The 19,902-nt window shown below is 60.1% G+C and overlaps 1 protein-coding gene across 4 annotated transcripts in view; it reads right to left on the bottom strand.

The window, feature by feature from the left end:
• The window catches only part of ATP13A2 (ATPase cation transporting 13A2), a 20,938-nt gene extending 1,364 nt beyond the window's left edge, over positions 1 to 19,574 (bottom strand). The window contains exons 1-27 of one of the 4 annotated variants that reach the window (XM_027110009.1): positions 19,405 to 19,573; positions 12,744 to 12,838; positions 12,433 to 12,615; positions 12,055 to 12,113; positions 11,769 to 11,883; positions 11,434 to 11,513; positions 9,790 to 9,867; positions 9,537 to 9,606; positions 8,516 to 8,650; positions 8,361 to 8,427; positions 7,947 to 8,078; positions 7,212 to 7,367; positions 6,585 to 6,695; positions 6,454 to 6,500; positions 6,177 to 6,365; positions 4,810 to 5,016; positions 4,293 to 4,388; positions 4,048 to 4,207; positions 3,809 to 3,929; positions 3,547 to 3,671; positions 2,668 to 2,828; positions 2,429 to 2,545; positions 2,248 to 2,327; positions 1,584 to 1,736; positions 1,397 to 1,493; positions 331 to 554; positions 92 to 243 (exon numbers count right to left, since the gene is read on the bottom strand). In XM_027110009.1, coding sequence (XP_026965810.1) covers positions 92 to 243; positions 331 to 554; positions 1,397 to 1,493; positions 1,584 to 1,736; positions 2,248 to 2,327; positions 2,429 to 2,545; positions 2,668 to 2,828; positions 3,547 to 3,671; positions 3,809 to 3,929; positions 4,048 to 4,207; positions 4,293 to 4,388; positions 4,810 to 5,016; positions 6,177 to 6,365; positions 6,454 to 6,500; positions 6,585 to 6,695; positions 7,212 to 7,367; positions 7,947 to 8,078; positions 8,361 to 8,427; positions 8,516 to 8,650; positions 9,537 to 9,606; positions 9,790 to 9,867; positions 11,434 to 11,513; positions 11,769 to 11,883; positions 12,055 to 12,113; positions 12,433 to 12,615; positions 12,744 to 12,838; positions 19,405 to 19,414 — 3,220 coding nt within the window. In that variant the 5' untranslated portion in view covers positions 19,415 to 19,573. Of the gene's footprint in view, positions 1 to 91; positions 244 to 330; positions 555 to 1,396; positions 1,494 to 1,583; positions 1,737 to 2,247; positions 2,328 to 2,428; positions 2,546 to 2,667; positions 2,829 to 3,546; positions 3,672 to 3,808; positions 3,930 to 4,047; positions 4,208 to 4,292; positions 4,389 to 4,809; positions 5,017 to 6,176; positions 6,366 to 6,453; positions 6,501 to 6,584; positions 6,696 to 7,211; positions 7,368 to 7,946; positions 8,079 to 8,360; positions 8,428 to 8,515; positions 8,651 to 9,536; positions 9,607 to 9,789; positions 9,868 to 11,433; positions 11,514 to 11,768; positions 11,884 to 12,054; positions 12,114 to 12,432; positions 12,616 to 12,743; positions 12,839 to 19,404 lie in introns of all 4 variants that reach the window. The other 3 variants (XM_027110011.1, XM_027110010.1, XM_027110012.1) reach the window with 3 other exon arrangements.
• Between the last annotated feature and the right edge of the window lie 328 nt (positions 19,575 to 19,902).

The raw sequence follows: 19,902 nt of genomic DNA, 5'->3' as shown, positions 1-19,902 counted from the left end.
TCCCTCCATCTCATCCCCCCTTCCCTCCATCACATCCCCCCTCCCCTCCATTACCCACCCCCAGCACATCCCACCCCCAGCACAGCAGCACCATTGGTGTAGAGCGGCCGGCGGAAGGGCGCCCCCTTGGACACGGCCATGGCCAGGATGAGGTACTGGAAGCTGGACAGACAGAAGACCACCGTGTTCTCATAGTTGGGCAAGTTGTCTGGCGCGGGTACCGTCCTGTTCAGAGGCACGAACCTGGGAGCACAGGGACCGGGAGTCAGGGAGCGAGGGTGAGGAGGACGGGGCATGGGTGGGATCTGGGGTGAGCTCCCTGCTACTCACCAGGGCTGGGCCACGGTCAGGAAGTAGCCCCCCAGCTGCACGCTGGCCACCAGGGCCACCTGTAGCAGCAGGCTGCTGAGCACGGGCACGCTGAGCAGGGCCCCTGGCGGCCGCGCCTGACCCAGAGCCAGCGCCGGCCCCGTGCGGCTCATGAGCACCGCCACCGTGGTGGTGATGACCAGGTCGATGACCAGGAACTGCACATCGCCCAGGTTGGTGTTGACCTGCCGGCAGGGAGGGAGGGCGGAGGGGAGGATAGCTCCTAGTCTGATGGGACAGGCACCAGCCCTGCCCTTAAGGAGTCTGATGGGGAAGGTGTTTTCTTGCCCTGTAACTTGATGGGCAGACAGCACCCTCCTGCCTCTGGGAACTCCCAATCTGATGAAGGAGACACGGCCCTGCCTTCAGGAAGCCCCTCTCCCCGTCTGAGGGAGAAGGCATCCCTGCTGACCTGATGGGAACTACCGGCCTGAGAGGGAGGCTGAGGCTCTGCCTTGTGGAGCCCCAAGGTTTCTGGAGGACACACAGTTCCTGCCCTCAGGTTTAAGGTGGACACAGGGACAAAAGCTGGCGCAAGGCCTGCAGTGCCCCATGGCGTCACCTGTTTCCAGTGCGGGCGAGCAATGCATGCTCTGAGCAGAGGAGTGGGTGATACCCTTTGGACAGGAGGCCGGAGGCACAGTCCAGGTCTGAGTTAGCGTGAGCGGGGAATGGGCGGATTCATGGGAAAGGGGCAGAGGCCTCGGGTGTCCCACTCCTGCCTCTGCCTCCTTCGCCCCTGCCTGGGCTCTGTCTCAGGCCCCCCTGAAGATGGGGAACTCCCAGAGGACAGGGATGAAACGCTAGCACAGGACAGCTGCTCCCATTCCTGAGGACCTACTGTGCACCAGCTGCTCAGTGCTTTCATCATCTCAGACAAGCCTCACTGCCGAGGCTCCGGAGCGCCTAAGCCACGCGGCTGGAGCAGAATTTGAGGCCACGCTGCCGACTCCAGAGCCTGCCAGCCTCCTCACCGCGCTGCTGAGGTCCTCGCCCCGGGCCCGGCACGGGGCCTGCAGATACTCACCGTGTAGAGGATCAGGACAGAGATAAACTGGGTCAGGCTGTACAGGGCCATGTACTTGAAGACGCTGAACGACGTGTCCAGGGAACAACGACCTTCCCTGGGGAGCGGGTATGGGCATGAGGGGGCCCAGGCCGGCTGATGGGCCCTGCCGAGACCCCGCCCCCCACCAGGCCCCTGCCCGCCTCACCTGATGACCATGGGCACACACTCAATGTTGGCCACGCTCGAGGTGAAGGGCGAGACCACTGAGGCTTCGGCCGGGGACAGCGAGATGCCCACGTCAGCCGCCTTCAGGGCCCCGCAGTCGTTGGCACCATCCCCACACATGCCCACACAGTACCTGCCGGAGAGGAGAGGGCAGGCGCGGCCCGGACTCACGTGCTGGCTCTGAGCCCGGGAGGGCCCTCCTCAGCTGCGAAATGGCCCACCCACCTCCCGGGCCGGCTGGCAGAACCCGGGGACGGCTGCATCCCGACTGCCCGCCGGGTGCCTGGGAAATGCTCAGTAAATGGTACGCAGTAGGTGCTCAGTAAATAGGTGCAATTACAGTGGCCACAGGGTCTGTATCCACAGGGTCTGTATCCACGGGGTCTGTATCCATGGATACAGAGAGCTGACTGTACCACGCCATTTTACATAAGGGACTCGGGCATCTGTGGACGCTGGTATCTGCAGGGACTCTCGGAACCAACCCCCGCAGATACTGAGGGCGGCGTACTACTGTCAGCAGGACAGACCCGGGGGTGCCTGCTGGGCTCTCTGAGGCTGATGGCTCCTGGACGCCTGGGGTGGGAAGCAGGGACATATGGGCCAGCTGGGCCCCTGCAGGCCCCTCCCCCACAGGCACTCACTGAAGCTTCTGCAGTTCACACACCAGCTCTGTCTTCTGCTCGGGAGCCATGCGGGCAAAGACGGTGCCCTGGACCAGGACCTGGGAGCACAGGGAGACAGGGGAGGGGCTGAGGCAGCCAAGAGGAGGGAGCAGAGCGTGGCGAGGTGTGGGGCGACCAGGGAGGTCCGGGGCAGCCCTACCTTGGGCAGCAGCTTGGGGAAGTGCTTCATAAGGACACCAAAGGTGGACCCGCTGAGGGCCAGGTGGCTGGATCGGGGGTCTGGCTCCATGGTGTAGCTTGCGGCCTGGTCAGGATCCTAGGGGCCCGGGAAGCTCAGCTGAGCTCCCCCTGCCCACCCTGAGAGCTGGGGCCCGGGACAGCTGACACAGGGGTGGGGTCATGGGAGGGGTCTGTGGCGGAACTCGGGGTCAGCCTCACCTGAGCCCCGTTCACGGCTGCAGAGGACTCTACTGGCAGAAGCTCGAGGGAGGCAGGCTGGCCCCGCTCAGGTGGCTTGGCGTGGACGATGACCAGGCGCTCCTGGGGGCCCACCATGCCGCAGCCCTGGGCCACGGTGACCGCCGTCTGCAGGTTGTCCCCTGGGGGTATGGGGCAAGGTCAGGGTCCAGCTGCTACTGAGGGGGCCATCCTCACCCTGACACGTATAGATGGGGAAATTGAGGCCGGACAGCATCTGTCTGCCATGACTGGCTCAGTGAGCTCAGGCAGGGTATCAGTGTCTCTGAACCTGGGTTTCCTTGTCTATAAAACTAGGGATCAAAGGTCTTAGGAGAAACTGGGAGCCTGGGTTGGAGTTCTACGTGTACCTTTTTTCTGGCCACGCCATGCGGCATGTGGGACCTCAGTCCCCTGACCAGGGATCGAACCCGTGCCCCCTGCACTGGAAGCGAGGAGTCTTAACCACTGGACGCCAGGAAAGTCCCCTGAATCTTTCTTTTCTTGCTCCATGAAATTGTCACAACCTTTGAGGCTGACCTAACTTCCCCCATTTCTCAGAGTTGGAAACTGGAACTTGGGGAGAGGTCGCCAGCAGCTGAGCTGGAACCCGGGCTGTCCAACTCCTGCCCCAGACTCTTTGGAAGTCACTCTACTCCTCTGAGCCTCACTTTCCTCATCTGTCAACTGGGGTGACAATTATCACTCAGGAGGGAGACTGTGAAGATACCTGAAATGTCTGAAAAGGCCCAGGCCTGAGGCAGGGGCCCAAAGAGATGCCCCGGGAAGGGACGCCAGGCACCCTTATCTCTGCCCGGGATGGGGTAGATTCTGCCCGCCTAACCCAGGCCCTGCTGGTACCTGTCACCATGACGGTGCGGATGCAGGTCCTCCGCAGAGCCTGGATGACGGGTGTCGTCTGTGGCTTTAGCAGATTCTGCATGACTAGCAGCCCCAGGAGGCTCAGCTTCCACTCCACTGTGTCCCTGGAGGGTGGGCAGACCCGGGTCAGAGGTCATGCAGTGGCCACGACCCCTTCCCCAGCCACTGGGCAGGGGCATCGGCCCTGGGCTCTGCCCCCCTCTGCCCTCGCGAGGCCGTAGGCTCAGTGCCCAGGGCCCACCTTGTCAGTTGCTGAGCTGCTTCCATGTTGGGTGCGATGGGCAGCGGCTTGCTGGCGAGGGCCACCACGCGGTAGCCAGCAGCTGTGTAGCTCTGCAGCATCTGGGAGAAGTCGGTGGGCACTGCCAGGGAGAGGCAGGTTTCACTGGGACGGGGAGGTGGAGGCAGCGACACGGGCCGGGCGCCCACCCCATTCCGTGCCAGTGCCGACCTGCAGACTCTGGGGCCCTCCCCCTTCACCTGTCTTGGGGTCGCAGAGGCCTGCCACCAGCTCGGGGGAGCCCTTGACGCAGGCCTCGGGCCGAGCCGCCCCCGGCCACGCCACCACCACGCTCATGCGCTGCAGAGCCGATGAGAAGGGGAAGTGGCTGAGGATGCTGACCGGCACCAGGGGCTCCTCCTGTAGGGTTGGGGGGCAGCTGAGGGGCTGGCCTGTGGAGCCCACCCCTCCCAGCCCACGCCCCACAGGCACCCCCTCAGCTCACCATGCCCTGCAGGTGGAGCTCCTGAAGCGGGGGTTTCATCACTGCCAAGACCTGGGTCCCAAATGTCGAGTCTGCAGCCGATCCTTCCTCCAGGACCTGGGAGGCAGGCAGAGAACACTGGCACCGAGGGGCCGGGTGCCGGCTTGGCCTGGGGCAGCCAATCCTTGGCCCGTGGAGAGAGGCAGTGGGAGACACTCAAGTTAAACTCGTGGAGTTGGGAGGACCCAAGTTCAAACTCTGGCTTTGCCATTTACAAGCCGCTGGGTGACCTTGGACAAGTTATTCCAAATCGCCCTCAGCCTCAGTTTCCTTCGTGAAGCAGGTTTGAAGCTACCTCCCTGGGGCTATGGGGAGCAGGACATGAGACGAGGCCCGTGCAACAGAGTGCTGGCACAGGGTAGGTGCTCAGCACTAGGCCTTGGCCATTGTTATTCTCCGTGGTGGGCATGATAGAGACGCCCCCTGGAGGGCCTAGAATGAAGACTGGGTGGGCTTAGTTAGGGCTCGGCCTCCTCACCCAGCCAGTAGATTCCACCATCTTGAGGTCCATGGGGTCACCCACTGGGGTGTCCCGGAGCCGGCTGAGGGTGTGGCAGGTGGCCAGTGCCCGGAGCAGGGGCCCCATGGGAAGGCGGCGGGGCTCTGGGACCAGTGGCAGGAACTCCTGCCCCTTCAGGGGCACCACACCCATCACGTCCAAGCCGTCCTCTGTGAGTGTGCCTGTCTGCAGGGGGCAAGAAGCGGGCGGGCCAGTGATGAGTCCTGGGGTGAGCTGCGCCCTGCTGCGGTGGGCGCCCACACCCCTGGCCAGGTGGGGCCCATGGGAACCCCAGGAGCCAGAGCTGGACCTTTGTTCAAGCAGGTCCCTCTGCCAGGCTGTCCTCCCCAACCCGCGGCGTTTCTTGGTCTGGCATCATTTCCCCCAGGAAGTCTTCTTTAACCCTGCAGTTGGGTCAGGGAGTGCTTGCTCGGGGTTCCCACCCATGGCCTCTTTACTACTCCATCATTTGTTCACTGTGGTACCAAGAAGAGGGCCTGGCCATGTACAGCTCTCAGTGTAATGAATGAATGAATGAGTGAATGAATGAGTGAACGGAGGCCTGCCTTTCCCATACCATATTCCAATGGCTCAGTTACACGTCTGGCCCCTTCGCTGGCCTGGGAGCTCTGCGAAGACGACCAAGCCCCACCCTTTCAGTTTAAATAACGTCCAAACTCCACACCAGGGCCCACCCGCCTCTGATGGATCAGGGCTCTGCCCGTTTCATCTTGTCCCCCTCCCTACTGTTCCCCGAGCCCCAGGCACACCGCTCTGTTCCTCCAAGGAGCCATGAGCCACTCTACTTCTTCCCCTCCACCTTGCCAGCCCTGCTCTCCTCTCAGTGTGGCCCACCCCTCAGAGGTCACCAAGGGACCACAGGAGCCTTCCTTGACTGCCCTCTAAGGGAGTGACCCCCATGTACCACCCATCACGTACCCCATTTGCTTCCTCCCCAGAACCCATCACCATCTGCAGCTCTCTGTGGTCCCTGGTTCACTCATTATGGTGGTGGGGACATCTCTGTGTGGGCCACTGCTGGATCCCCAGTGTTGACAGCAGCCCTGGGTACCCAGCAGGCCCTCAATGGTTCTCAAACAAACAAATGAAATGAGTTTAGACATTTCATGCTTCAGACTGTGAGCTTGATGCAGGTGGGAGCTGGGGGAGAGGGTGCCTCTGAGTGTTTCCATCCCAGGACAGGACCTGGCGGTGGCCAGTGTCCGCAGCAGGGGTACACGGGCAGGCGGCGGGGCGCTGGGCTCAGCAAGCCCTCAGTCAATGTTGCTGAATGAGGGATGTGGGTATGGGGGACCTGGCTGTGTCCCCCACCCCACGGCCCCCACCTTGTCGAAACACACCAGCCGGAGCTTGCCCCCCAGGTTGATGCGCATCGGGTGGGTGCAGAAGACGCCCTGGCTCCGCAGCCGGTTCTGGGCGTAGAGCGTGCACACAGTCATGGCGGCAGGCAGAGCGGGCGGCACTGCCACCGTCACCAGGTCCAGAGCCCGGATCACGATCTCGTCCAGAGGCACCTGGCAGGGGGCACTGTGAATGCCAAGGGCCAGGCCGGGTGGGCCCTGGGCCCCCAGTGGCAGCCCCCGCCCGGCCCCCAAGGCTTACGTGGTTGCGGTGGAGGATGAAGATGCTGTAGATGGTGCCGAGGAGAGCTGAGGAGACAGCAAGGGGCTCAGCGGGACTGGGGACGGGGCTCCGGGGGCCACTGGCAAAGTGGGGTGCGGGGGGCCACTCACCCAGGACGGAGAGGGCAGCCACAAACTTCACGCTGTGTTTATAGAACTTGAAGTTGATGGGCCGGGGATGCAGGATGGAGCTCACCAGGGCCCCTTTAGCCGTGCAGAACCCTGGGAGGAGATGGGGAGACTGAGGCAGGGGAAGCTGAGGGTCAGGATGACCCCACCCCTCCCCCACACCACCCACACCTCTGGGGTTGTAAGGCCTGACGCTCCTGGGGTCAGCAATCACCCAGTTTGGCGGTCACACGGGATGGCCACAGGCCTTGCCCAGCCTTCATAAGCTTAGTAAAGAAGGAATTAGTAGTACCATCTACAAACTGGGTGGTTTCACTTAAAATCCAGATGTGTGTCTTTCGCTGAAAAATGTCAAATCTGGTGACACACTGGGTCCCTTTCACACGTGGCAGGGGCCTGCTGGAGATGTACAGCACTGCTCTCTTCTTAAGGGATGCGCTCCTTCCTTCTTGCCCCGAACCCTGCCCACTCCAGCCAATCCCAAGTAGGGGTGGGACGTGCCTGAGTCGCACAGCAGGGCAGTGGTAGAGATGGGTCCTGCCCGGCTCTGTGTCACCTGTCCTCTAGGTGCTGGGCCCAGCACCCCTCCCCACTTCCCAGACTCGTTACCTGTCTGGGTCACCACTGCCAGGGCATGGGGTCCTACAAAGGCCCGGGCCTGCAAGATGAGGGTCCCACAGAAGAGCGTGTGCCGCTGGTGGGTCTCTGGGAAGTAGGGCACCGGTCCCTCCGGCAGGGCGGTCTTCAGCACTGGAACGCTCTCCCCTGGGAGGGATGTGGTATGAGGTCCATGCTGGTCCCTCCCACCACCAAGACCAAGCCTTATGCCTAGAACTGTTACGGAAGCCCCAGGTCTCATTTAACGCTTGTAACTATGTGTGAAGAAATCACTGCCCCCGTTTTACAGAGAGGTACACTGAAGCTCAGAGAGGGCAGAAGACACAGACACAGTGAGACAATCCTGGGACGTGTGCAGCCAGTTTCCAGGAACCATCTCTCAGGGGAGCCAGAAAGAGCATACAGCATGGGCAGAGTGGGGGGCCAGGGTGGGGGCCGGTGTTCTCCTTCTGTTGGAATTATTTTGTAACAAGCTGTGTTACTTTTATAGTTCAAATAAGATATTGACACGAGAGGGCTTAACCTCTGTAAAGCCCTGAGCTCGCTGCCTGGCAAAGAGTAGCAGTGCCTCACCCAGCATCTGCAGGGGTAGGACCTGCTGAGGCCGGGACTGTTACCTGAGCAAAGGGAAAAGAGAACTCCATCTAAACGTTCTGACACAAGGCAGAGAGGCTCAGTGGCCCGGCAGGGGGGATGGGAGGCTGCTGGCCAGGGGCAGGAACTGACCTGTCAGAGAGCTCTCATTGACCATGCACTCGCCAGCCACCAGGGCAGCATCGCAGGGCATCAGCCCACCCTCCTGGGGCAGCACCAGGCAGTCTCCCGGCACGAGCTCACTGGAGTCGACCCATTCCTCCTCTTCGGGCAAGCAGGGGCCTCAGTATAGCCTGGAGGGGACTCCCCCACTGCCTCCCCCAGCCTTCGTCTCTCCCCTAGCCTCTCTCCCTCCCCCAGCCTCCCTCCCTCACTCAGCCTCCCTCCCTCCCCCAGCCTCTCACCTCCCCCAGCCTCTCACCTCCCCCAGCCAGCCTCCCTCCCTCCCGAGCCTCCCTTCCACCCCCAGCTTCTCACCTCCCCCAGCCTCCCTCCCTCTCCCAGCCTCCCTCCCTCCCACACCTCTCACTTCCCCCAGCCTCTCACCTCCCCCAGGCCGGCACACGCACACCTGTACAGACAGCTGGACCATGTCCCTCAGAGTCTGGCTTTGCTGTGGGCAGGGGGACAAGCAGGGAGTGGGTGGGCGGAGGTCTCCTCGGACACCGCCTGCCCTGCCCCATCCACCTCACACCGCACACCTTTCTGGTCTTGTATATCGACACGCAGAGGGAGACGATGGAGATGAGGAAGATGCACAGGGCGTACCAGTAGTAGTAGTCAGCCAGCCACAGCCCGATGCTGAAGGCCTGGAACCCATAGTAGGGGTTCAGTGCCTGGGGGAGGGGCGGGGAGGCAGCGTCAGGGCCCGGGTCCCCCAGGGCAGCCCAGCCGCAGGCTGGGCCTCCTGTGCCCACAGAAGCAGAGGGCCCGGCAGTTGCCGAAGGACTAAAGCCAGGCCTGTCTCCTGGTCAGTCCTGTCCAGATGTCCCTTGAGCCAGCAGCTTCTTTGCTCTAAAGAGGACACACGGGTGTTTACACGCCAGGCCCCTGCTAAGCACATCATCTAAATGTCATACGATGGTGAGGACAATTCCACAGGGCAGATGCTACCATCAGCTTCATTTTACAGCTGAGGAAACTGAGGCACAGAAGGGTTAAGTCACTTGCCTAAAACCACACAGCTCCCAGGTGGCCGACTAGAGTTTACATCAGGCCAGACTCCAAGGCCTCCTCTCTGTCTCACAGGTGTCTGCCCCTGGCTCAGAGGGCTGGGATGTTAGCAGTGTACTCTAGGTGTGTCCAGGTCACTGGCTTCCCTTTGTCCCCATGTGACCTTGGCCATGCCACGTCCCCCACTCTGTAGCTCCGGTTCTTCATGTGTGAACGGAATGTCCCTACCACGAGGCTGTTGGAGCGTGAAAGTGGGTAATGCACGGAAAGGACCCAGACTCTGGAGCCTAGCGCTTGGCACACAGCAGGAGCCCAGGCTGTGTGGGTTTGTCTCTTGGCCTCTAAGCCCCAGTCCCAGCCTGGACCAGAACTTCCAATTCCTCTCCCTGAGCTGACTGGGGCTGGTTCTGAGACAGCTCTCCACCATGGAGAAGAGGACAGCTGGTACAATCTGCCTCTGTAAGGGTGGCCCAGAGAGGGCAAGCCCCTGGCCCAGGTCACACAGCCAGCTCAGGCCAGAGCTGGGGTGGGGCCCAGGGACAGCCCTACCTCGTCCACCAGCAGCTGGGGATAGGACTTGACTGGTACACTGATCACGTTGGGGCCGTAGATGGTCTTCCTGTAAGAGGAAAAGCGGCAGGGCCATCAGATGGAGGGGCCGTGGCAGCTGGACCCTCTAGCAGTGATGGAGCGCCCTACTTTCCAGCTGGGGAAACTGAGGCCCAGAGAAGGCAGGTGACTGGAAGAAGGCCACACCCAGGGGGGTAAGAGAGGGGGCCCTAGCTCTCAGGGCAGCACCCACCTCACGGTTTGGTCCTGGAGGCTGAGGCCGGTGCTGGAGCAGTGGAGGTCATCACAGGTGCGGCCGTGGTCCAGCAGGCTGGGAGGACGGGAGAGGCACTCGTGTGGGTGGTGGGGTCTGAGCTCTGCACCCCCCACCCCTCCTGGCCCACCTCTGCCACACCGAGCTCCCGGGAGAAAGCTGGTCCCTCACGAACTCTGGGCCTAACTTTCTCCTTCTGTTCCTCTGATTGGGCCCCAAACGATCTCACCCAGGAAAAACGATGAGAGATGATGATAATACTTAACAGTGACAACAGTCGCTATTATTTAGTGACATTTAGAGCTTTCTTTACAATGATGCCTTCTTAGGTAAGTCACTTAACCTCTCTGGGCCTCAGACTTCTCATCTGCAAGATGGAGACGGTGACAGCATCTCCCTCACAGGGCTACGGGTGGATTAAATGAGATAAGTTTTGCAAAGTGCTTGGACGGTTCCTGGCACTTACTAGGTGACAAAGGTCAGCGATTTTTTTTTTTTTTTTTTGGTTGCATTGGGTCTTCAATGCTGTGTGCGGGCTTTTCTATAGTTGCAGCGAGCGGGGGCTACTCTTCTTTGCAGTGCACGGGCTTCTCATTGCAGTGGCTTCCTTGTTGCAGAGCATGGGCTCTAGGCATGCGGGGCTTCAGTAGTTGTGGCTCACGGGCTCTAGAGCGCAGGCTCAGTAGTTGTGGCACACAGGCTTAGCTGCTCTGCAGCATGTGGGATCTTCCCGGACCAGGGATCGAACCTGTGCCCCTCCGTTGGCAGACAGATTCTTAACCACTGCGCCACCAGGGGAGTCCCACGTCAGCGAGTTTTGCTATTCCTCTCACGTAGCAGAGGCTGTTGGTGCCCTCTCCACACCCCCTTGGAATTCACGTCTGTGCGGTGCAGCCTCTTACTGGAAACACCTGTCCTGGCTTGAGGGCTTCTCCTGGCTGCATAAGCATGGTCTGCCCGTGAGCTAGGAAGGCCGAAGTTGTGCAAGAGTTCATGTATTCCGCAACCGGTAACGGTAGGAAGGTGATGGGTACGTACCCCCTGGTTTCCTCACCCCTTGGGTGACGGCACCCTGAGGTGCGTGCTCTACACTGGCTCAAAGGGATCCCCAAGGGACTGTGCTCCAGGTGCCCACGTCAAGCCCCCTCCACCGGCTGCCTTCTCTTCCCGGCCTCACTTCCCCTACGTCTCCTGGCATCACTTTGCAAACAGACTCCCTGCACTTGAATCCTCGTCTTGAGGTCTGCTTCTCGGGGCTCAAACTAAGACATAAACTGAGCTCGTATTTATCAAGCACTTAGTAGGTGGCAGAGCAGGTACAAGATGCCAAGCAGAAGGTCCAAGTCCAGAGCTTACGGTCTGATTCACAGCAGTGTTGCCAGCTCAGGCCAGGTGCCGTGCCAAGCCTTACATGACAGTAATATACTTTACCCTCGAAACAACCCTAGGAGGCCGGGATTCCCTTCATGAGCTATTTACAGACAGGCTCAGCGAGTTGAGGGGGCCAAGGCCAAGGCACAGAGCTGAGAGGGGAGTCCAGGCTGGGCCACCTCATGCCACCTTCTCTGCCCAATGCAGCACCCGCTGTGGGCGTGGTGTAGCGTCACCGGCCCTGACCCCTACCTGACTCGGCAGAAGGCCTGCTGGGTCTCGATCCAGACATAGCGCTGGCCCCGGAAGAGGTAGTAGCGCAGCATCCGCTGCTGGGTGGGAGAGAGGAGAGGTGGGCTGGAGGTGGCCCCAGGAGGAGTGTGTGGGGGGCGGCAGGGCGATGGCACAGGAAAGAGGCGGGAGAGGCATGGAGGGGTAGAAGGTGATCGGCCAGCATCCTGGACTATTGGGACGAGAGAACCAGAGGCGCCCAGAGAACAGCTGGAGTCCAGTCCCCATTGTACAGGGTGTGAATCTGAGGCCCAGAGACAGGCAGGGACTTGTCCAGAACCCAGCTGTCCACTTACTGCCTCTTCGGTCCTGTGGAGCTGGGAGGTGTCCTTCCATGTCCCCTCTGGTAGTGTCCCCACAGCTGCCTGGCTCCGGCCGTCCTCCGCCTGGGTCTGTGGGGGCAGCTCCAGGCTGGGGACGGGGGTGGGGTTACCGTGGAGCCCTGGGAGCTGCCCCAGCACCTCCCCATCCCCACAGAGCCACCTTCCCTCTCTTGGATGGGAGGCCCCGGGATCAGAGCCTTCATTGGGGGAGGGCAGCGGGAGCAGGGGCTCCTGGGAAGGGGCGATGGGGCTGCCTCACCTGTCTTTGCTGATGGCCTCAGTCTGCACCTGGACAGTATAGAGCTGCCACGAACTATCCTGGAACACGGAGGTGTGGACTCAGTCCTGGAAGAGACCCCTCCCCTCCCCGGCCCCACCCGACAGCCAGGTGGCCCCTGCTGGAGGAGGCAGGGATCAAGGATAGAGGTGACCTCCTTGGGAATCACCCACCCCGTCCCGTCTGCCCACTGCTCAGATGGGAAAGCTGAGGTCCAGGGAGGAGAAGCACCTGTGTAAGGTCCCACAGAACGTCAGCGGCCAGGTTGGGCTGAGAACCCGAGCATCCTCCGCCCCGCAACCCTGAGCCACCGCCACCCCACTCCAGCTCCAGGCTCGCCCCTGCTCCCCCGTCTCTCACCTCTTTGTCTCTTATTTCGATAACGAGGGTTTCGGCGCGGGCCAGGCTGCACGGCTGGAGCCGCAGCCGCACCCGCCACATGGGCTTCCATCGGAAGAGCAGCAGAGGGATCCCCGCCATCACCCAGACCACGATGTGATAGCCGATGACCCTCCATGGACTGCCACAGTAGCCGCTGAGCCTCTGTGGACACGGGCAAGAGCAGGCCAGCTAATGGGGTGGGCGGGGGCTGGAGGAGGAAGCCAGGGTATCTGGGTGGGCCTGTACCACCCCCACCTGGAGTTGCCCCTGCCCCTCCCCTGCCCACGTACCACGGATGAAACTGAGGAGCTGAGGGGATCTATAGATGTCTCTATCGTCAGGGTCCCATAACCGGCGGGCGTGTTGCCCACGAGCGGGCTGCTGTCTGTGGACAGAAGGGAGAAATGTCATTGGGGGGGGTTGGGGGGGGCTCCTCCTTCTTTCTTTAACCACGACTTAAGCACAGTCATTTTATAAATCTGGTCTGATAAATCCAGTAACTCGAGTCTTCACGGGTCTGTTACCGGGCTGTCCTGTGGGTCCTCACTCGTAGGACCTTGTTTCCTCATGCGTCTGGCGATTTCTGACTCGGTGTGGGCGCAGAGTCGGGGGACGGGGCCTGCTGAGCACTTTGGGCTTCAAGAGCACCCCCCCCACACCTCCAGCTATTAGCTTCCTGGGAGCTCTGTGTCCCACGTTCCATCTGGTCTACACTCTGAGGGCAGGGACAGGGCTGCTCATCCTTTTTCTTTTTTTAGACGTCATTTTTATTTATTTATTTATTTTTTGCGGTACGCGGGCCTCTCACCGTTGTGGCCTCTCCCGTTGCGGAGCACAGACTCCGGACGCGCAGGCTCAGCGGCCATGGCTCACGGGCCCAGCCGCTCCGCGGCATGTGGGATCTTCCTGGACCGGGGCACGAACCTGTGTCCCCTGCATCGGCAGGCGGACTCTCAACCACTGCGCCACCAGGGAAGCCCTATTTATTTTTAATTTATTATATTTTTTAAAATTTATTTTTGGTTGCGTTGGGTCTTTGCTGCACGTGGGCTTTCTCTAGTTGCGGCGGGAGGGGGCTACTCTTCGTTGCAGTGCGCGGGCTTCTCATTGTGGTAGCTTTTCTTGTTGCGGAGCACAGGCTCTAGGCACATGGGCTTCAGCAGTTGCAACATGCGGGCTCAGTAGTTGCGGCATGCGGGCCCTAGAGCGTGTGGGCTTCAGTAGTTGTGGCACGTGGGCTCAGGAGTAGTGGCATGCGGGCTCTAGAGTGCAGGCTCAGTAGTTGTGGCACATGGCCTTAGTTGATCCGCGGCATGTGGGATCTTCCCGGACCAGGCATCGAACCCGTGTCCCCTGAATTGGCAGGTGGATTCTTAACCACTGCGCCACCAGGGAAGTCCCTGCTCATCCTTTTTCAACCTTCATGCCCAGCACAGGCCTGGCAGTGAGGAGATGCCGAGAAGTCGAGTATGGACTGATAAAATGTCAGGGCAGCCATGAAAGGGGCAGCTTCACTCTGAAGGTGGAATGGGGGGAGGAGGAAGGAAGAACCCAGTCACTGGGGGTGGGCTGGAGAGGAGGGTTGAGCTGAGAAAGCCCCCAAGGCTCAAGGAGAGAAGCTGCTATGTGCCAGGGCCCAGCTGAACAGCTGACAGGTTCCTTCTGTGAGGAAGGGCCCACTATCACCCCCATTTTACAGATGGGTAAACTGTGGCTCAGGGAAGACCAGTGGGCATCTCTACTGTAGAAACTCTTTTTTTTCTACTGCCTCCCCTGCTGTAGTGCTGCGGTCCTAGCCGAGCAAGCAGACAGTGGGTGTTCTGGGGCCCGGGACGGGGTGGGGCTCATGGCCTCTGTCAGGGTTTCTCTAACTGTGCTCCCTGGACCTCTTGGGGAACCTGTTAGAACATGAAGATGCCTGGGCCCCTCCCAGACCTGCTGGCACAATGGCAGTGGTGCTGAGCATCTGCATGTTTCCCAGGAGCCTCTGGAGAAGTTCACTAAGGGGGATGGGAAAGCAGGGAAGGTGGGGGGCAACCTGCTGGTTTTCTGGGCTCCCTACTCCTCCTCCCCAACCAGAGCCCTGCAGAGGCCTGATCTGAAAGTTCCACCCAATAAGCCCAGGGTGTCCCAAGCAACTGCCTGTCACAACATCCCCAGCCCCTCAGCTGTTCTGTCCCCAAACACTTAGGTTTCTGCAGCTTCTCCAAGCCCCAAAGCAACCATGATAGTCAACATTTCCCGAGGCCCCACTACGTGCGGGCTCTGCTCCTGGTCCTTCTTACGTGGCTAACACCATGACCCTGCCATGTAAGCACAATAATTATCCCCTTTTTTTTTAGCTGTATGCGGGCCTCTCACTGTTGTGGCCTCTCCCACTGCGGAGCACAGGCTCCGGACGCGCAGGCTCAGCAGCCATGGCTCACGGGCCCAGCCGCTCCGCGGCATGTGGGATCCTCCTGGACTGGGGCACAAACCCGCGTCCCCTGCATCGGCAGGCAGACTCTCAACCACTGTGCCACCAGGGAAGCCCCATCCCCTTTTTATAGAAGAAAATTAGGCTCAGAGAGGTTAAGGAACTTGCCCAAGATCACACAGCCAAGTACATGGTAGTGTCAGGATGCAATCCTAGGCAGGCTGACTCCAGGGTGGGATTTCTTTTTTTTTTTTTTTTTTTGGCTGCACTGGTCTTCGTTGCTGTGCACGGGCTTTCTCTAGTTGCGGCGAGCGAGGGCTACTCTTCGTTGTGGTGCGTGGGCTTCTCATTGCTGTGGCTTCTCTTTGTTGTGGAGCACAGGTTCTAGGCGCATGGGCTTCAGTAGTTGTGGCACACGGGCTCAGTAATTGTGGCTCACCAGCTCTAGAGCGCAGGCTCAGTAGTTGTGGCGCATGGGTTTAGTTGCTCTGCGGCATCTTCCTGGACCAGGGCTCGAACCCGTGTCCCCTGCATCGGCAGGCAGATTCTTAACCACTGTGCCACAAGGGAAGTCCCAGGGTGGGTTTTAATTCCCATCAGACCATGCAGAGTCTGTTCTGTCCTATCGCAGCCCCCCATATCTCCACATAAGGACTGTGATAATAATTACTATGGTAATTACCATAATAAGAACAGCCAATATCCATTAAGCGCTTCCCAGGTGACAAGAGCTGCTCTAACCCTCCACGCGAATTAGCTCATTTAACCCTCTGGCAACTCGATGAGGGGACTCTTATTTTTCCCATTTGTACAAATGAGGGAACCGAGGCTCAGAGTCACAAAGGCCCCCTGGTAAATGGTGGAGCCAGGAAGTCAGAGCCCAGATCTTGTGTTTTGGGGGCCAATGTGGGCACTTCCAGAGAACAGGTCATATGCCCTCTGCCACCTGAGGCCTCTTTCAAACAAGAGGACTCAAAACCCAAATTAACCCAAGCTCCACCCACGGTCAATCCCTCCCCTGTCCACTGGGTGACTCAGAAAATATACGGAGCTGCCACCAGCTCCAGAAAGGGCCTGGTCTCTGGGGAACTCCTACACATACACACGAAGCCTGTAGCTCTCAACCATCCTGGTGTCTGGCCAACAGTAAAGTCTCAAAGCCAGAGGGCAGGAGGCCTGGTCAGCCTTCTGCCCTGGGGCTCAGAGACCCCAGCCTGGGTCCCCTGGGGTGGTCCCTTTTGCTCTCTGGTCCCGGCCAGTCCAGCTTGTGAGGGAGGCTTGTCAGGGCACGATTTCCTTCCCTTCCTGACAACAGCCCGCAGACAACTAAGAGCAGAGGCCCTTCTGCTCCCTGGTGTGTGTGTGCTGTGCAGGGGCGGGGGAGGCTCGCCCTGGATCTTGGCTTGGGGGGCAGAACAACAGGCATTCAGGGCAACTGACCCGGTCTGGCAACCTGGGTTCTCAGGTCCTTGGCCACGAACAAGCCCCAGCCCTTTTCTTGTCCCCTCCTCAAAAGGCCACAGTCCCAGCTGTCCTTCTTGCCGAAGCCCCTCACCAGCCCTGGAGACCTGCTCCTTGAGTGGGTCGGGGCGGGTAGTTTCACCCCCTTTAGGGTTCTTGTCGGGCAGTTTCTGGGGTGTAAGGAAAAAAAGCACCTTAGGGGGGACTTCCCTGGTGGTCCAGTGGTTAGGACTTCGTGCTTCCACTGCAGGGAGCATGGGTTCGATCCCTGGTTGGGGAACTAAGATCCCCCACAAGCCCTCGGTGCGGCCAAAAACCAAAAACAACAACAAAAAGAGTACCTCAGGGCTATCAGGGGCTGACACAGGCCAGGCACCGTTCAGGGCTTTACACACATCGATTCATTCATTCCTCACCACTGTGAAGTGGGGACTACTTTTATCCCTATTTTACAGATTAGGAAACTCAGGCCCAGAGAGGTGAAGTAAGCTGCCCAAAGGCCACACAGCCAGCACGCGGTGGGACGTGGATCCAGGCAGTGCGGCTGCAGGGTCCACGCTCTTAACCACGGCACTACCAGCGCCATCGCTGTCGTCCCCATCAGTCACTGTGCTCCTGGCTCTCTCACAAATGACTCAGCCTCTCTCCAGGCTTCCGTTTCCCATCTCTAGGATCATAACCCCAAAGTAGCTGGCACATGGGGTGTTTGAAGTTCCTGAAGCATGGCCTATACAGGAGGGCATTGCTGGCTCCCCTGCCAAGGAGGTGTGGCTTCCGCTCGGACCCATTTCTCAGGCTCCCCTCTGCATTCCCATTGCCCTGTCTGAAAACCCACAGCTGTGCCATTGCTCCCCTGTGTGCACTCAACAGCTCTTTCCCGGGCCTTCAAACCCTCAGGCCAGCAGCTGTGCTGGGGATGGGACTGCAGCGTGCTGCACTGACCCCACGTGGGCCACTTTGCTCCTGCCAATCTGCTTTCCTCCTGCAACAATCAAGCAACTTATCCCATTTTACAGATGAGAAAACTGAGCCTTGAGAGAGGCAGTGTGCCCACCAATTTGTCTCGCAGCTGGAAGGGGCCTTGCTCCAGAATCCTCTCTGCCCACCTCACCCCCACCCACTGACACTAACACATCAGGCTTGCACAGGTGTCATCGCCCTCCTGCTCACACTGCCTGGCATGTGGCTGGGACTCAGGAACCATTTATTGAATGAACCAATGAATGAAGATTGTACACCTCACAGACATAACAGAGCATGGAAGCAATGGTGCAAGAGTCCGTGTGTCCACCTCCTGCCTCTGGGTCAGCTGGGAGGTGCAGAGGAACAAGCCTCTTCTTGAAGGGCCCTACCAGAGACCATCTGGAGCTGCCCTCACTGGATCACTTCCCCCAGGACCTAAACAATGTTGCCTCTGGAAGTTCTTCCTTGTGTCTATCACACACCCATCATTTCACAAGGATGCTCTCCCCGTCAACCTGGGGAAGGAGGCAGTCACATCTGTGGAACACTCTAGTCTCCCAGCAAGGTCAAGCCCAGGGCATGCTCTTGCAGAACATCTGTCAAAACACTCAGAAGGGATGGCAGGGATGTCTCCCCAGGGATGGCACAGGAAGGTCAGAGCAGTGTCTGATCTCTTCTGGTACCACCAGCTCGGGCCAGCTGCTTGGGAGAATACTTTCACAAATGACTGACTGCATTGGTCTTCTGAATAACGGCTACTGATCTTCACGCGTAACCCTCTGAGGGAGGGACTATTACCATCTCATTTTACAGTTGGGGAAACTGAGGAACACAGTTTCAAAATCCCTTGCCCAGGGTCATACAGCTTGCAAGGGGAGAAGCTGAAAATGAGTGGGTCTAAATGAACACATTCCTCTCAGTTCATCCTCACAGCCACCTCTCCAAAAGTACGGATTAGGATTCCCATTTAAAATGAGGCACAGAGGTTGATTAACATGTCCAAAGTCACACAGCTCTGAGTGGTCAAGATTAGACTTGAACCTAGTCTGACTCCCTGGCCCTGGGGCAATGCCACGAGTACTGCAGAGCGGAGGGGCTGGCGTCAAAGCCATTTGGGAATCTCTCGTTTCCTGCGGAAGCACGGGTTTCCTCCTGATGACCTGGCAGAGGCCCAGGGCAGCACTGCTGCCTCCTCCCTTGCTGTGCTTCTCCTGTGGCCAGAAGCTCCTCTCCTGGGCCAGGCTGAGTGTGAGGGATCATCTGCCAGGAGCTCCCTGATCTTTGGATCTGGAGTCCTGGGACCATATGTCCTCAGCCTTTCCCCTTCCTCACCCTGGGTGCACCCTAGAGTTGGAGGGGGGATGGGGGGGAGTAAGGTGGGAGACCGGAGGGAGAGACCTGAATGAAGGGTCTGCAGCTGCAGAGAAGATGCTCAAGCGTTGGTGGCCCTTGGCTGAGGTCTAGGCTCTGAGTGACCCACGTGGAAATGAGACCCTTCTAAACGCGAGAGGTCTACTGGCACCCTTTGCAGCAGGTAGAATTAGACTCTGGAAAGGGTGGCCTCCAGACACAGGGCCTGGGACAGGTAACATGGAGGGTGTGGTCCCTGGACCGGCGAGCTAACAGGCTTGCTCTGGAGGCCTGACTCAGGGGATCAGGAGTGGCATTTGTGCCCCAAGGCACTCCGATCCAGGGACTTAGGAGCCCTGGCTTCTCCAACCCTATTCATTCATTCAACCAAGAGGAACATCCGCTCAGAGGCCCTGGATGCAGCGGCCTCCACGTCTCTTCCCCCACCTGGACATCCGTCACTGCGCGGGGACACTTCCCTGCGCCCCGCCACCGCGGCCCCCGGATTATCCTTTTGCACGGCGGCGCCAGGCGCTTCCTCTCCCAGGGCTTTAGGAAGGCGCGGAGCGGACGGCTCTGCGCGGTGCCATCCCCGGGCTCCTGGCCTCTCTGGGAAGGGGGGGGGCACGGGCGAGGGGATGTCCCGGGGGCCGCTCCCTCGGCCCGCGCCCCAGCGGTGGGGGTGTCCCCCCACGACAGATGCGACGACGGGCGGTCCGGGGACCGCGCCCGGTTCCTGTCGGCTGGGGCTGCGCGCTCACCTGCGCTCATGGCGGCTCCTCGCGCTCATCGCCGGGCCCGGGCGTCGCGATGCCCCGCGGTCGGGGCCGAGGCGGAAGGCCGGGGGCGCGGGGCGCTGCGGAGCTGGGCGGCCCGGGACACCTGCAGGACCCACCAGCTGGAGCGGCGGCGAAGGTGCCGCAGTCAGGCTCTGCGCACCGCCAAGCCCCGCCCCGCCCTCTGCGGCCCCACGTCCTCCCGCGCGCCGCGGGGGCTGCCGGGATTTGTAGTCCGAGGCCGCTCCCAACGCGCACGCAGGGGCGGGGCGCCGAGAGACAGACGTGACAGCCCTGGGACAGACTGACACATAGAGAGGAGGACACTCAGGGAATCCGACAGGACAGCCCTCAGACACATGAACACATAGACACAAAGGGCTGGAAGGAGACAGAGCTGCGATGGAGAGTAATGGTGGGGGAGAGACTCCAGAGGGGAAGCAGGGAAGGCCTTGACAGTATCTGGTCCATACCGAGAACTCA

This window comes from Aethalodelphis obliquidens, unplaced genomic scaffold (genome assembly GCF_003676395.1).
Source record: "Aethalodelphis obliquidens isolate GAN/ISIS:26980383/991018 unplaced genomic scaffold, ASM367639v1 scaffold9, whole genome shotgun sequence".
NCBI classification, from domain to species: Eukaryota; Metazoa; Chordata; class Mammalia; order Artiodactyla; family Delphinidae; genus Aethalodelphis; species Aethalodelphis obliquidens.
The sequence above is the reverse complement of the archived record's forward strand: the minus strand, read 5'-3'. Positions and strand labels throughout refer to the sequence as shown.